General features: G+C 49.0%; 8 protein-coding genes across 8 annotated transcripts; 5 read left to right on the top strand and 3 right to left on the bottom strand.

Moving 5' to 3' along the window:
- Positions 1-691: 691 nt before the first annotated feature.
- On the top strand, positions 692-2,064 carry ABOM_004554 (fungal specific transcription factor domain-containing protein; the record flags this gene model as incomplete). Its single annotated transcript, XM_022531683.1, has 3 exons — positions 692-1,278; positions 1,326-1,664; positions 1,713-2,064. The coding sequence occupies 3 exons, from the start codon at positions 692-694 to the stop codon at positions 2,062-2,064; spliced, it is 1,278 nt and encodes a 425-aa protein (XP_022390167.1).
- Positions 2,065-2,666: 602 nt separating this feature from the next.
- On the top strand, positions 2,667-4,482 carry trm6 (tRNA 1-methyladenosine methyltransferase subunit GCD10; the record flags this gene model as incomplete). The annotated part of the gene is made up of 2 exons (XM_022531682.1): positions 2,667-2,752; positions 2,838-4,482. 2 exons carry the CDS (start codon positions 2,667-2,669, stop codon positions 4,480-4,482), a joined length of 1,731 nt encoding a protein of 576 aa, XP_022390172.1.
- Positions 4,483-4,800: 318 nt separating this feature from the next.
- ABOM_004552 (actin-related protein 2/3 complex subunit 3) lies at positions 4,801-5,743 on the bottom strand (the record flags this gene model as incomplete). The annotated part of the gene is made up of 6 exons (XM_022531681.1): positions 4,801-4,848; positions 4,911-4,989; positions 5,048-5,160; positions 5,240-5,514; positions 5,628-5,673; positions 5,738-5,743. 6 exons carry the CDS (start codon positions 5,741-5,743, stop codon positions 4,801-4,803), a joined length of 567 nt encoding a protein of 188 aa, XP_022390173.1.
- Positions 5,744-6,065: 322 nt separating this feature from the next.
- Positions 6,066-7,476, top strand: ABOM_004551 (replication factor C subunit 3; the record flags this gene model as incomplete). The annotated part of the gene is made up of 5 exons (XM_022531680.1): positions 6,066-6,202; positions 6,258-6,345; positions 6,397-6,571; positions 6,627-7,013; positions 7,064-7,476. The coding sequence occupies 5 exons, from the start codon at positions 6,066-6,068 to the stop codon at positions 7,474-7,476; spliced, it is 1,200 nt and encodes a 399-aa protein (XP_022390170.1).
- A 1,178-nt stretch (positions 7,477-8,654) lies between these two features.
- Positions 8,655-10,076, top strand: ABOM_004550 (histidine acid phosphatase; the record flags this gene model as incomplete). The annotated part of the gene is made up of 1 exon (XM_022531679.1): positions 8,655-10,076. One exon carries the CDS (start codon positions 8,655-8,657, stop codon positions 10,074-10,076), a length of 1,422 nt encoding a protein of 473 aa, XP_022390171.1.
- Positions 10,077-11,317: 1,241 nt separating this feature from the next.
- ABOM_004549 (uncharacterized protein) lies at positions 11,318-11,881 on the bottom strand (the record flags this gene model as incomplete). The annotated part of the gene is made up of 1 exon (XM_022531678.1): positions 11,318-11,881. One exon carries the CDS (start codon positions 11,879-11,881, stop codon positions 11,318-11,320), a length of 564 nt encoding a protein of 187 aa, XP_022390186.1.
- Positions 11,882-12,010: 129 nt separating this feature from the next.
- Positions 12,011-12,565, bottom strand: ABOM_004548 (uncharacterized protein; the record flags this gene model as incomplete). Its single annotated transcript, XM_022531677.1, has 1 exon — positions 12,011-12,565. The coding sequence occupies one exon, from the start codon at positions 12,563-12,565 to the stop codon at positions 12,011-12,013; it is 555 nt and encodes a 184-aa protein (XP_022390185.1).
- A 2,126-nt stretch (positions 12,566-14,691) lies between these two features.
- ABOM_004547 (uncharacterized protein) lies at positions 14,692-15,288 on the top strand (the record flags this gene model as incomplete). Its single annotated transcript, XM_022531676.1, has 1 exon — positions 14,692-15,288. One exon carries the CDS (start codon positions 14,692-14,694, stop codon positions 15,286-15,288), a length of 597 nt encoding a protein of 198 aa, XP_022390178.1.
- Positions 15,289-15,400: the final 112 nt, after the last annotated feature.

Below are 15,400 nucleotides of genomic sequence, written 5' to 3'. Positions count from 1 at the left end.
GGATATGCAATTCCCTGAGTTTAAAACATGGTGATCACTAGGTATACTATATAAGCATCATAGTATTCTACTCAAAATCTTCTCATTCTACAGAAGCAATCAAGTATACTGTGGGCCGATAATGCCTAACCATTGATTGGCCGATGCTCAGCATAAGGTCTGATCTAAAGCAAATGGAACCCCACATAGAATCTATAGATGGTTTAGCGGCGGCCGACAGCTGACAGTTGGCCGCCACTAGGCCTTTTCTGTCGCTTGAAGTGAAAGCTAAACAAGATTTGTAATCGGTCTCTTTGCATAGTCTAACATAAGATTGTGGGCAAGAGGAATCTACACATACTGGTCTAGGAATCCCCTTGTCGTACAGCACAAAACATTGAAGCTGTAGATGGTCTATGGCTTGGGCAGTCCGAGATGGCGACAAAAGAGCATGCACCACATGTGTGCGTGACTTGTAAGAAGCGTAAGAAAAGGTGTGATAAGGCGCTTCCATCTTGCAGTTATTGTATTAGGTAGGTCTTACGAGTACATAAGATATCAATTGGAACTGATGATCAATATTAGAAAAGGGTTGGGTTGTCAATATGTTTCAACCCTGTCCGGGGAACCGTCTCCTAACTACACAGTCCCCCTGAGGGGAAATGCTGAGCTAGAATGCATCCACCCATTAATACGTTCTTCGTTACTGTTCATGGACTCTGTCTCCAATGAGACGCCATCGGACGTCATTTCTTTAGGGCCCTTGATGAGCCCGACAGCCATAGACACAACCTTGTATTTGCAGGCCCGTCGGATCATTCAAATGACAAATCAATTTGTCGACGACATCAGCGTGCGTTATTTTCAGGGAATACATCGTTATCTTCCTATTATCTCTCGCAAACGCTTCCATGACTATCTCATCCATGTCGGCGCATTCCCTCCAGCAAGCTTCTCAGTTCTTCTGCTCAGTATCTGCCTAGTGACGTACCATCCTGAGATACTGCCAAAAAACCCGCAACGTATTAGCCGCGAGTCCCTCTACATTACTATCAAGTTGGTCTTCACTCAGATCCAGGCTGTCTTCCCTCCTACTGTTCATCTAATTCAGGCGGGCGTTCTTTTGGCGTTATATGAGTATGCACATGGGAAGCCAGATGATGCATTCCTATCTATCAGTGGCTGTGCGCGGATGGGGTATGCGACGGGTCTCCACCATGAGCGGCCGACACATTTGCATCATTACACAAAGGAAGAAGAAATGGTCAATACATGGACAGGGATCATTGTTTTGGAACGGTACTCATCCCTGATTCTACAACGTCTTCCTTGCTAACATGGTAAAGGTTGTTCTTTTGCGAGCTGTCAGCACGAGACCAGCCTTTTGCGACTAATATGTCCACTCATCCCCAGCTGACAGCATCGGAGGGTGATAATAAAAATGACAACATGTCGCGGTTCCAAGCATCTAAAGCATCGATAGAGATGCAAGGCCTTGGGTACTCTGCCCAAGCAGCGTGGCTCTTGGACCGAGTTTTGAAGGCTACCAAAGGCCCTAACATGAATACACAATTCGATCAACTTGATGAGCTTGGATCTTCACTGCAAGTCTTGCTAGGGCTTTTGTTGGAACAATGTCAGGATGTTTGGGGCGTGTTCTGTGGGGCCACTGCAATTGCTATTAGGTGAACAAGTTCTTCGTCTATTATGTGGGTAGATAGCTAATATTTTAGGGCCCTATTCATACTGCACTGGCATATTCTGAGTCAACCCGCTCAGCCCTTCTCTTCAGAGCTGGAAGAATGGAGGCAAAAGTCTTACGATACCTTGGACACGGTCTCTAATATGGTGATTGATATTAACAATACACATGAAGATATAGCTCCACACCTGATTGACCAGATGCCCCCAAGTTGTGTCTATATAACTCGGGCAGCATTGAAACATATTCATGATAGTGCGTGTTGGAAAAGTAAAAGCTGGCTTTGGGAGACGGAGAAGCAACTGAATGCCTCGTTGGATCAGTTTAGTCGCCGATGGGGCTTTGAAACGGCCGCCATAAAGTCAGCAACGTATCGAATATGACCTGGCCCGTTATGAAACATTATTTTGTATCGCAGAGGCTTAGCGGTCTCAGCTTTGCTCCTAGTGACATTGACTGTCATGACGAAACATGATTCTTAAGTGTGTAGACTTTGTGTGGATTTCCCCTCCTCAAGGAATGAACTTCAAGTCTCCGACTTTGTAAATCATAATTCGAGGGGATAAAAGGATACTTTCCATGAAAATTCATGCTCTCCGAATGAGTCAAGCAATCCACCTGGCATGGCCCAAGGAAACAATATGCTTACCTTGCAGAAAATGCTAAGCCACGTTGCTCTATAAATTGCAGAGCGCTTCGCGCTCCGCCAATCAACCGCCACACCAGCCACTGACGAACACCGTTATCCGTCGGACGGAATAACCTCTGATCCGAAGAAAGAGTAGATAATATCATATGGTCCGTGCGCTATCGCAAAAAAAGTAAAACGAGCATTGGGACACCCGCGCATGTTGTACGCGGATTCTTAACTTTGCGGAGAATTTTCTTGGTCCATTCTGGTATAATTTTTGTGCTACTGGAGATCATGATCTAATATCCATTCTTGCTTTTTTTCCCCTATAATTTCTACTGCGTATCCGACACGATGCACTCTTACGTCCGTCCCCACCAATTCGTCGCATTGCGGCTTCCCTCCGAGTTCACGAAGATCCAGAAGATCGTGCCTGACTCGTATGTACACAATATTTGTCCATTCCTATAAATTTTGTTTGTTGTGTTATACAGGGAATAGTGTTGTACTGACCGAATGAATTAGAACAGTCTTCCTGGGAAAATTCGGAAGCTTCCCCGCGAACCAGATTATAGGGCGACCTTTTTATCTGACCTTCGAGATCCTTGATGATGCAGACGAAAAAGATGGCAGCTGTCTACGTGTGATTCCTGCAGCTGAGCTGCACGCCGAAACATTGATCGCAGAGGGAGAGGGAGATGGCGAAGAGGTCGACACAAACGAAGATGGGACTCCGATGCGCACAAATCGCGAGATCGTCGACGACGCATCAACTCAGAAGCTGACATGGGAGGAGATCGAGGCGCTGAAAAAAGAGTCGGGCGGCGCTGGACGGGAAATCATCTCGAAACTTCTAGAGTCTCATCAAACTTTGGATCAAAAGACAAGTTTCTCGCTCGCCAAATATATGCTGCGGAAGCGCAGAAAATACATGAAGCGGTTCACGGTTCTTCCGATGGATGTTAGCATTCTTACGAATCATATGATGGAAGATCAGGGTGCAGCAAGGATTATGGAGTTGCGCGATGAAATGATCGGGCTCCTGGGCTGCTGGGGAAATGTACACCATGGTGGAGATGTTTCTCTCGATGAGACTATTGCGGCGAAGCCTAATGGTCGCTATCTTGTTGTTGACGATACGGGAGGCTTGGTAGTTGCAGCGATGGCCGAGAGGATGGGAATCTTGTACCCACACGACGGTGATGACTATGAGGAGCAAGTGTCATCCGACGAACCCAAGAAGAACGAAGCAGGACAGGCGCAGGATGATGAACAATTACCCGCTGATTCTTCCACTCGTCGCCCAGCTCGCCCAGGTCATATGTCCGCCTCTGGAAACAGCATAACTTTCCTTCATCCAAACAAGCAACCGAACCTCTCTCTCCTGAAATACTTCGGCTATAACCTAGATAATCCAGACGAGACGCACCCTCTTCACCAACATCTAAAGACCATTTCCTGGATGCAACTTTTGGATCCTAATGCTGATCCGATCTACTCCGAAGAGCCAGAGGTTATTCCCGAGTCCGAGTTATATACCATGAAATCCAATAAGCGAGGCGCTTATTACCGGAAGCGCAACAGGTGGGCACGAGTCCAGAGCGTCGTTAACGAAGCCCGGGCTGGAGAATTTGACGGACTCATCGTCGCAACCGTCATGGATCCTTCAAGTGTGTTGAAGTATGCAGTTCCACTGTTAACCGGCTCAGCCCATGTCGCAGTCTACTCTCCATCAATCGAGCCCTTGACCGAATTAATGGATCTCTACTCAACACCGAGGAAAACGGCATTCATAACCCGAAAGCAACAACTAAAAGAACAAAGGCTACAGTCCAGCGACCAAAATGACGCAAATGAAAACGAGTCCCAAGAATCTGAAGTTTCGGAACTGATGGATGAATTTTATCTTGATCCCACCCTGTTGTTGGCGCCCACACTTCAGAACTCCCGGGTACGGCCCTGGCAGGTGCTCCCCGGGCGTACTCACCCCCTAATGTCTATGCGCGGTGGCGCGGAGGGCTATATATTCCACGGCGTCCGAGTAATCCCTACTCAACAAACTATCCAGGCCGCGGGTAACCCAAGCCGAAAAAAGAGAAAGGTCGTGGCACAAACGCCCACCACCGCAGTCGACAGTGGCAGCGGTGTGGATGTTGAGATGAAGTCATAGGGGCTCTCTTGGGTTAATTTTGCATCGTTACCATGTAGACTAGGACATTTGTGGCCAGCCATGATGATAAAAATACGCCATGCCATGCGGCATACCGCATAAAGATATACCAATACAAGTACACCATACACAAGGCTCATCTACTACTACGCAGTCCGCTTGAGTCGGAACCTTAACAAGAATAAGCAATCCATATCTAGATATATCACAATTCGGATACAATATAGTTTTCAGAAAATGAAATCGGAAATTCTTAAATGGTTGCTTTCATACGCTTTGTACGCTGAATAGTGACCAGACAAAAGAAAACGCATCACCTTAGAAGCTCTTGCCCATGAACTTTCTCTTCGCAAAACTCAACCACCACTGTACCACACATATCAGCAATCAATATCACGGCCTAACGCCTGATACATGGAATCCCTTACCTTCGAAGGACCAACACCACCGGGGTATAATCTGGCATGTAGACGGATAGCAATCTCCTGTCGTACCTGCGAGAGGTATCTATAACACAGCTTATTAGCCTCCGATCCACCGGAGCAAAAGATCAGGGTAACCATACGCTCTCAGTGTCTCAGCATCCTGGCGATCGCGAGGCGGCTCGAAAGCTTGGTTAAGGGGGAAGGAGGCATCGCCCGGGATGGCGAAGGAATCGAGCGCAACGTTGTTAAGAGCCTAGTGATGCATATCCCAGTCAGTAACTCTATCGCACAATTACAATAAGCACGGGTGTGTATCGCATCCGGTTGTGTACCTTGCCAGCCTCGAGGGCGGTCATGTTCGGCCTGACCTTTCCGAGACACTCGCTGATGAACAAGGTGCCGTAGATGAGCATGCGGTCGGCGGGGCCGTTGATCTCGAAGTTCCGGAACAAGACATTGGCGCGGAAGAGAGACAGGATCTCGTCTACACAGTCGTACGACTCGCTGTCGACGGCGATTTCGGTGTCGGGGACATTGGACGGTAGCGGGGGGAGAGTGTATGCGGGGCCGCGCGTGCGGGTGCGGAGGGGAAGGATAGGAAAGTTGCCTGTCGGGGGGGGGAGAGGATGTAGAGTCAGTCCGAGGAATGTTGTGGCTGTGTAGGTCTGGTATGATGTCGCATTTTGCTAAAGACGTATCAGGAGGGGTGTAGCGGCGTACCTATTACGGGGATACCCTGATCCTGGAGGAAGACGGAGTGGTATGCCTAGGACTGCGTTAGATAAGGGAACGTTGGGGTATCGTCGAATTAATGACCACAAACCACTCACCGGCATTGTGAATAATATAATGATATGATCAATCCCCTTTAGCGCCTGTCTATTGAGGATTGTTGGAGTAAGAAGTAGCGTCGAGGGTCGTCGATGGCGGTGCTGCCAGACGGGCGGGAAGTGCATGTCATCACCTATAGGGCTGAGCTCCTGAAGCAATGAAATGATTTTCCGGCGCCGAACCTCTTTACGCGCGGGTGTGTTTTGACGCGTCTTGCTTCATCCAGCAGCTCTGCAAATTTCATATCGGCTTCTATTTGCATGCAAATATTTATTTTAAATCCCTAGAAAGCTCAATTAAAGGCTCTTGTGAATATCGACCGGCAAAATGTCCGATTACGAAGATGAAATGGACGTGGATGCTCCGTCCAAGAGCACCATCCAATTCAGTTCCGATAATACCAGTGGGAAAGCTAAGAGAGTTGCGTCAGACCTGCCTGTCGAGGCTCAAGATAATCTGCCATGGTGAGTACTTGTCTCAAATTACTATCATAATAACTAGCTCGCTGATTCGTTCCAGGGTTGAGAAGTACCGACCAAACACTCTCGACGACGTCTCCGGTCACAAGGACATCTTAGCCACAATTAACAAATTCGTTGATGCGAATGTATGCGCCGCGAAACCAGAAATGTTGCCACTTCACTAATCTTTATAATAGCGACTACCGCACCTTCTTCTGTATGGGCCTCCGGGAACTGGCAAGACCTCTACAATCCTTGCGCTCGCAAGGCGGATATATGGGAGCAAAAACATGCGCCAGATGGTGCTCGAACTGAATGCTAGCGATGATCGAGGCATTGATGTTGTCCGAGAACAAATTAAGACCTTTGCTAGTTTGTGCCCCCGGAAAGGAACTGCTTGATTCGGCAGTCAACTTACCTGGTATAGGCACAAAACAGATCTTCTCCATGGCCCCCCAACCGACCTCCGGTGGATCGTCACTCGCATCGTACAAGTTGATCATCCTTGACGAAGCAGACGCTATGACTGCGACCGCGCAAATGGCACTCCGTCGGATTATGGAGAGATATACCGCCAACACGAGATTCTGCATTATTGCCAACTATACCCACAAATTATCGCCCGCTCTACTGTCGCGTTGCACGCGGTTCCGCTTCAGCCCGCTGAAGGAGCAGGACATCAGGTCACTGGTTGATCTGGTCATTGAAAAAGAACAGGTGAACATTCAGCCTGAGGCCGTGGACAGCTTGGTCAGATTAAGTAAGGGTGATATGCGTCGCGCATTGAACGTGCTACAAGCCTGCCATGCAAGCAGTAAGTGCAACTGAAACAATTCTACGGACCGAGATTTTGACATGATGTAGGCATACCGCTCCCTGTCAAGAATGCGCCGAAAGACCAACCCCGTCCTGAACCAGAACTGATCACAAATGCAACGATTTATGACTGCATAGCCGCGCCGCACCCCGCTGACATTCAAGAAATCATGACTACTCTTCTTGCTACCAGCGACGTCACTTCCTGCCTCAACACCGTGAATACTTTGAAATCCAACAAAGGCTTGGCCCTGGCTGATATCCTTGCAGCTCTGGGTGAACAGCTGCAGAATTTAGAAGTCCCTGCACAAACGAGAGTCACCTGGCTGGAGGGCCTCGCTGAAATAGAATTCCGACTTGCCGGCGGAGGCTCTGAAGCCATGCAAACCGGTGGTCTGGTTGGAGTAGTACGGAATGGATGCGAGCTCATGGGGGACAAGGGTGTGTCCATGGCGAGTTAGCTTCACTATGTTCTTTTTGATTATTTATTGCATTTTCACACCACATGTCGTCAAAACTCGTCTTATGATATCTTCATGTTGGAGTTTGGGGGTTTTCAATGTTGGCATTTTGCATCCGTCCTTAGTTATCACCCACCGGCTAATTTTGCGCTGAAACGATGAGAAAGTTAAGCGAAGGTGACATGTTGAGGAGTCTGAACTCGTATTGGCCTGATGGCAAAGAACATCACACGGTCAATGGCTAGATTACTAGTAGCTGCATGACGGCCCTATCTGCGGAGCAACAGGGACTGGTCAATAGTAGTCTCAGAAAACTGAGGGGTCGGCATTCAATGACTCTCGGGCCCTTGGCCCCGTGTCACAGCAAGCCCTAGTTTACCTCCAACTACGGAGTACCTTGGTCAAAACAGGTGGGCAAGCACAGCGGGCTTATCTGATCGCGATCAGAGACGGTGGAATCTTATCAGTCATGGCAACCCTTGGTATGACTCATGGTACTAAAAATCAACAACAAAACGAAGAAGAATCCCCGCGGAGTGCTGATAGACGACGCCCGAGTATCTCACGACGGTCTTGGCACCGCGGACCTGGCCGATATACTCCGATAACGAGGTGTCGAGACCCTGGAAGGCAAAGCCGACAGCTCACTCCACTTTCTGCACGTTAATCCAATGGCCCATTATCTTCACGCGATAGACGTCAATTAGCTAATAATTTTTCCGTAACTAACTAACTATGCCCCGCTCCCATATGTGACCCTGTTTGTCCATTCGGAGGTCCCCAAACTAGGGACTAGTAGGAGTCCTACGCCTTTTTTTGCTTCGTTCCCTCCAGTCAATGAGTGGCCTCCTCCAATCCCGGCACCACCATGCGTGTCTTCCAGGTTCATTCGGTATCGACCGCCGTAGAAACTTGCCGCTTCAGGGTAGATTAAAAGAGGAGAGTTGAGTTTTTCACTCGATGCGACCCCTCCGTCAGTGCAGGGGTCATCATGATCACATAAATTCTCCGCGGTCAATGCGAGAGACCCTAGCGAGTATAATAATAATAATAATAATAATACTGGACGAGTCCCACCCCGCTTCTTCACTTCCTTCCTACAGCCCTACCCCCAAACTGTTACTGCAGATTCAGGCTGCTGCGAGGGAGTAGTAAGTCGTAAGGAATCACACTCAACAATGCGGTCTTCTTTCCAGCCCTCCAGTCTCCTGCTGGCCTTGACGGCCATGGACCTCGCCTCTGCGGAGAGAATCCTGGGCGCATACATCTTCGCCCGCCATGGAGACCGCACACCCAAAGTGCTAGGAAACACCCGGCTCACCGACCTCGGATACAGCGAGGTCTACCAGGCCGGCAGCTACTACCACGACCGGTACATTGACGCGAGCTCCTCGCTGCAGATCGAGGGCATCAGCTCCGAGATCGTGAACCTGAAGCAGCTCACCGCGTCGTCGCCCTCGGACGCAGTGCTCCAGAACTCCGGCGTCGCCTTCATGCAGGGCATCTACCCGCCGGTAGGGTCGTCGGCCAACGAGACCCTGGCCAACGGCACGACCATCTCCGCCCCGTTGAGCGGCTACCAGCTCATCCCGCTCAGCCTGGTGTCCACCGGCACAAACAGCGAGGACAACACCTGGCTGCAGGACGCAACCGGCTGCAACAACGCCAAGGTCAGCAGCAACAGCTACTACAGCTCGGCCCTGTACAACGAGCTCTACGACTCCACCACGGACTTCTACCAGTCGCTCTCGTCCCTGCTGGACGGCGCCTTCGCAAAGGACAAGATGAACTTCAAGAGCGCCTACACCATCTACGACTACCTCAACGTCGCCAGCATCCACAACACCACCAACACGCCCACCACCGAGCAACTGGAGCAACTCTACCTGCTCGCCAATGTCGAGCAGTACAACCTCGCCTACAACACCACCGACACCGTCCGCGGAATTGCAGGCTCGCAGCTCGCCGGCGAAATGCTCCAGGGCCTCAACGAGACCATCACCTCCAAGGGTGCCACCAAGCTCAACGTCCAGCTCGGTTCCTACGGAACCTTCCTCTCGTACTTCGGGCTCGCGCAGCTCCCCGCGGCCGATGTCAACTTCACCGGCATCCCTGACTATGCGTCGACCATGTCTTGGGAGCTGGTCACCGATTCCACTGCTGATGGATTCCCCGATGCGTCCGAGATCAACGTGCGCTTTATCTTCCACAACGGCACCATCGCTGGGGCCAATGATGCGCCGCGGGAGTTCCCCCTGTACGGTCAGTCGAGTGCCACGATCCCGTGGTCGAAGTTCGTCGAGGAGACGAAGAAGATTGCTGTCACCGACACGGAGGAGTGGTGTAAGGTTTGTGGAAACACGGACGGTAAGTGTGCGTCGTACAGTTCTGATGGCTCGGGATCCGATTCCGCGGGTGCCACGTCGAAGAGTGGTAGCGGTGGTGTGTCTAGACCTGTGGCTGGTGTTATCGGTGCCATGGTCACCCTGGCTGTTATCTTTGGTTTGCAGGCGCTGTTCCTGCTTGTGGGTGGCTTTACTATCACTAAGAAGCGTAAGGCCGGGGCTGTTACTCCTGATGTTACGGAGAATAAGGCCTAGAGTGTTGTCATAATGAGGTCTGAAACTGGTTAATGAGTTTTGTGAAGGGGGGGATCAGTTTGAGGTTCTGTGATGGATGGAACTTATGGTCTTGATGTTTTAATGCTGTCTGATGTTGCCGGCAACTAAGTAAGATGCATAACATGAGGAATGAAAGTAATGCGCTCAAATAAACAAGAACCCAATAACAAAGTATTTAACCTCGACGTATGCTTGCCAATATATGCATACCCATCCCTGTATCTCAATATACCCATGTGAAAGAAACTAATATCCACAGACTAAATATTTATCCCTAAACATCCTCCCTCAGTCATGCCGTAAGCCTTCTGCATCCCTAACGAGGCGCGCCGAGACCCGAACCAGCTCCGCGTATGATACCTAGTCGCGTATTGACTGATATATCGGGGTAGTGGTACGATTCCAACAATGGGTCCGAAGCGATCATGGTACAGTTTCGGAGCATGGCTCAAGACGTCTATATTTCTCGCAGTGTCCATTTCTGGGGGTTCAGGCTTTGGACCCAATAATCTCCTTATCCTGGATGCATTTTCCAGCTTCCAGAAGTCGACCAGTTCATGAAGAGAGACACGGCGGCCGTTGTTTGTCTCTGTAAGATACTGTACCGTCTCTTTGTGTTCAATGCTTAAATGACTCTTATATATTCGTGACCTATGAATTACCACTTGTAGAGTAGCATTATTGTGCCTTGGATGTGAGGTAACCCCTTGGATAGCCCGAGGGATATCAGTACTCGAGCCCAGGAGGCTCCCTAAAAGGGTGGCATATAGTATCTTGTCAGCGGGGTTCAGAGCAGCGAGCCATTTTAGGGCTGCGAGGAGCGCTGTGTTCAGAATGTTGGTTTGGGACCAACCCTTGATGTAAGTAATCTTTATGTGTGGGCCCTGGGCAAAGCCTTCCAGGTATGGCTCTACTACTCGCAATAGGTCGACATTGCCAGTATCGTATATCGATTCGATAATGCAGGCTAGGATGTGTGTAAATTGGAACTTGTCGAGGACCAACCTCGAATCTTGGTGGATCTTATAGCGTACATACCCGACATACTGCGTATAGATGGCCCAGTGAAAAACAGAAAAATAGCATGCGGATGGAGTGAAGTGGCCTGTCTTACTTATATACACCGGGAGTTCATTTTGCTGGTCCTGAAGCGGGTTAAGTCCTTGGGTGCAGAGGACGGCGTGATCAAGCTCGTCGAAGAAACGGAATGTTATAACGTCTCAAGCTTCTTTCTGGTAGTATCCCAGTAATTGTGGTAAGTCCTTCAGAAGAAGCCAGCGAATCCTGGTGGAGTGAAAAGAGTACAAGCCGAAGAACTTGATCTCGGCGAGGACAATCTGGCTCATGGCGTCAACAGTATCGAACCCTTCGCATGCTTCCATGGTATCCAATATGTGATGCGTCTGCAAGAAGTCAAATACTGATCGGTGGATAAAGGTGACATGCTCAATATCGACGGGTCTTGTAGGCAAATCTCCCCTGTAGGATAGGTGTTTTATCTCAAGTAGGCCTCTTGATTGATCATGAAGTCGTGCTTGGGCTTGACCTTTACGAGCAATCATATCAGACTCGCTTAGCTCGCAGCCGCTCAGCTCTGCATGCATGGCAAAAGTGGTGTCCATCTCATAGTCGGACAAGAAGCTGTATCTAAGGAGAGTCATTGGCGCCATTCCTAGCTCGGACAACTTTCCAACCACAGCAAACGTTCGATACGCCGAAATGCGGTCGATTGGATTGTTCCAGGTAAGCAAGTGATCAATTAGTGACTCCATTTCCCGTGGCATCCTCTGTATTCTTCTCAACAGATGTTGGAGTTGATTGTCGTATTTTAGAGACCCTCTTAATGACTTCAGAGCCAGAGCGACCCACAGGAAGACTCCATCAGCCCTATCAACTATCTCATTTACTAACTCCTACTTGGCCTGGACCGCTGACCCGGCATAACTGCATATCTCGAAGCCTTTCAGTCGATGAATGACAAAACTCTCAATGTCGTAACGAGTCAGTTCGTGGAGCTGAAGTCGCTTCTCATCCTCGAAAGCAGAGCGGAATACTTCGTAGTTCCTGGACGAAACACAGATCTTCAGATCAAGCGGGGCCACATCGACCCAGCCTAGGAGCAAATTCACCATATCATGGTAGACTTCCTGGCACGTTTCCAAGCACTCATCGAAGCCATCAATAAAAAAACAGAGGCGGTATTTCTCATAGAGCTCGTTATTGTGCAAGAGAGCGTTGAAAACCGCACGAATGTCCTTTCGAGAGAATCGCAACTGCAGCTGGACTCGCCAATCGCTTCTGATAGATTCCTCCCATTGTTCCGGTAAGACAGTTGGTATGAACTCCAGGCATTGCTTCAGGGCTTCGTGCAAAACACCCCACAAAAGACCGTCCAACGTCTTTTCTGCCTCCGCCTCGGCCCTCCAATAAAAAACCGCACAAGCACGAAGCGCCTTTTTCCGGCCCATTGCCTCAGCTTATTGATTGTGTGCTCATGAGTAGATAGAAACTTCATCAACGTAGACTGTCCAGATCCCAGCTTTCCAGAGATGTGGAAGACTCCTGTTCCTTCTCGGGGCCATTGGTTGAAACGTCTTCGATATGGCCCGTGGCTCTTAGAGGCGTCATCCACATCCACCGGAATGTTTCAAAATAGGCTTCATCTATTTGGTCTTCTCTTTGATGTATTGATGCCGAATCCATACTTAGCAGGATGCGAGTTTCCGCAAGTGCTTGGCCAGGTACATTCAATAACTCTTGCAGGAGTGCACTGGCGTCAGAGCTGACTGAAGATTTCAGAAATTCAGATCAGTACACAAGCTATCCAGCTTTGTCTGCAGTGAGGCAAAGCCATCAAATCTCTCTTCGACTAGGCTCTGGAATCGTTGTTTGGGCTCTGATCTATATCATGAATCTGTTAAACGCTGTTATCAGATGAGACGAAGGTAGACGGAGTTTAACCTGTCCAAAGTCTCTAGCTGTACAGTTAACTGGTGGCGACATTCCTTCAATCGATCCAACAATCGGTGCTTTTCTTTTTCATGCAGTCTATCCGTGAAGACTGCCCGCAGAACTGCGCGCTTCAATTTCGGGTCGTTTGGGATACCCCTCCGAATGAGCTGGGGGAGCTCCTTTGACAATGTCCCACACTCCGCTGCCGGTCTGCGTAGAGAATTCTCTCCCGAGCTTATTGCACCGAGGGCTCTAGAGGATTGTAATTTGGAAGACCAAGCTTCTATCTCTCTGACCACTAGTGTAAGTGTTGCGTTTTCTTCCGTCGTCCCAGCTGTGGAATAGTATATCTCGCGAACCCCGTTGAGCAGTTTCGTGCTGAAATCGACAAATTGAAGCACGGCCGTCGCTATGCTAAGTGCAGAGAACGGGTCCATACTGCGACCCGTCTGCTTGGGTCATTTCTCGTTAGTAAGAGTAATGATATTAGGAGAAAGAAATTACCCCATGATGCGGGGAGCACCTGAAGGAGTGAGCTCTGAATCCATGAAGCTCTAGACTATCATACGTTCATTCCATCGAGAACACATCTTGGGTAAACGAAGAAGTATATAGTCAATTGGCTGTATTCCTCGGGGTAAACTGTAAACAGTTGCCTTCACAGTGTGAATGAACTTCCCATACATGTAATTCAAGTAAAGAAGTAGTTACAGGAGTAGCAGGAGCATCTCCACGAGATAAAAAGGTCTATAGATGATTGTCGAAAGTTAAAGACAAGGCAAACAAATCTCTACCGGAAACTAAGTCGCTACCAACAACAGGCCTTGTCATGCTTTCCGCTCTCGTCCTACTCACGGTGTTGGCTCTCAGTCCATTAGCGCTTGGCCCAGTGTGGCATGACGTGTATATCGAGGAGAGGTCGGGTTGCTATATTTAATAGAACAGTCAATTGTTCATGAAAAGATAGTCGGCCTGAGTTTTGTAAGAATAGAGAGAGGCGTTGGATTTGAGGATGCATTTGTAGACATTCAACTTTCAAAAAAATGCACAATATGCTGTATCTTGTAGACACAGCAAGTCTAGACGTTGTCGCTGATGGTGTTTGTTTATCAACGCACCGGGAGATATTTTGGTATTGGCCACAAGCGCTCCTAGACAACTGGTTGCTATCCTTGGGTTGAAGCTCTCCATTCTACTAAGGGGCTTAAGCTAGTATTCATTATGGTCCATAGATTGGCAAACAAAGACACCTGAACTCGTGGAGGTAACATAAGTGAGCGTCTAATTTGTCATGAACACTGAACCTACCCCTGTAGCTCTCCCCAATGTTACAGTGCTTGTAAGTAGAGTGTCACTGATACTACTGATGGTCTTCGAAATCATGGAACAGGTGGACTCATTAAATTGGCTCGGATAGACAAACATAGCTTGTGTCAACGGGACCTTGCAGTGGCGGAGCGGGAATTTGGCTGTAACACGATATTCATTTCCAAAAGCTAGATCATGAAGAGACCTAATTGTTCCAGAGTCAAGTAGGATCTCGAGCGGTGTTTCACAGGGCGGGTCTTAGTGCTTGAATGTCACATAAATTACGTCTCCCTCTCGTCTTCGAGATGCTTTGATCCCGTCCATCTCTGAGAAAATGGAATCAGTCACACTAGAGGCCCTACCTCCTGAAATGAAGACAGCCGTTTTGTATGCTATCCCAGACCGTACCTCCCTGAATGCTTTGGTTCATGCCTCTCCCTGCTTCCATGCGTTGTATCTGTCACGGCGCAAACAACTACTGTCAACCGCCCTTGCAAGATGCCTCCAGCTGCCCGTCATGGTCGATGCGGTTGCTGCGTTGATCGCCCTACGCGGACGGCAGGAAAGGTGCAAAGCCCCGAAGCCTGCTCTAGAGGCAGCCGAGGAGTTTCTGAGCAAATACGTTCCCCTGCGTTCAATACTGAACGCCCCATACTCCTATTCTGCAGAAAAATACCTAGATCAGGAGTTGGACGTTTATCAAGTGTTTGCCTCTTTGACGGAAGACGACCTACTTGAAATGGCTCGACTTCATACTATAGTGGAGTTCATCTTAGAAGATACGGTCCACTCATTTCTCGGGCTTAGGCCAGATGCCCAAAAGCCAAAGGAAGAGAATGCTGCATTATCACCACCAGAAATATTTCGGGTGCAACGAGCAATCTACCAGTCTTATGCAGCGGCAACGAGCTTCCATGGTTTGAAGAGCTAGATCGGCTTAGCGATATATTTGTCGACTCTGATGACCAATGGGATCTCTTCCTCGGTGTATTCGCACCATGGGAAATGGAAGAAATCCGATGTGTCCTGATGTATATCTTTCG

This window comes from Aspergillus bombycis (assembly GCF_001792695.1).
Source record: "Aspergillus bombycis strain NRRL26010 chromosome Unknown contig00031, whole genome shotgun sequence".
Lineage (NCBI taxonomy): Eukaryota > Fungi > Ascomycota > Eurotiomycetes > Eurotiales > Aspergillaceae > Aspergillus > Aspergillus bombycis.
Note: the sequence above shows the minus strand (reverse complement) of the source record. Positions and strands in the feature narration are given on the sequence as shown.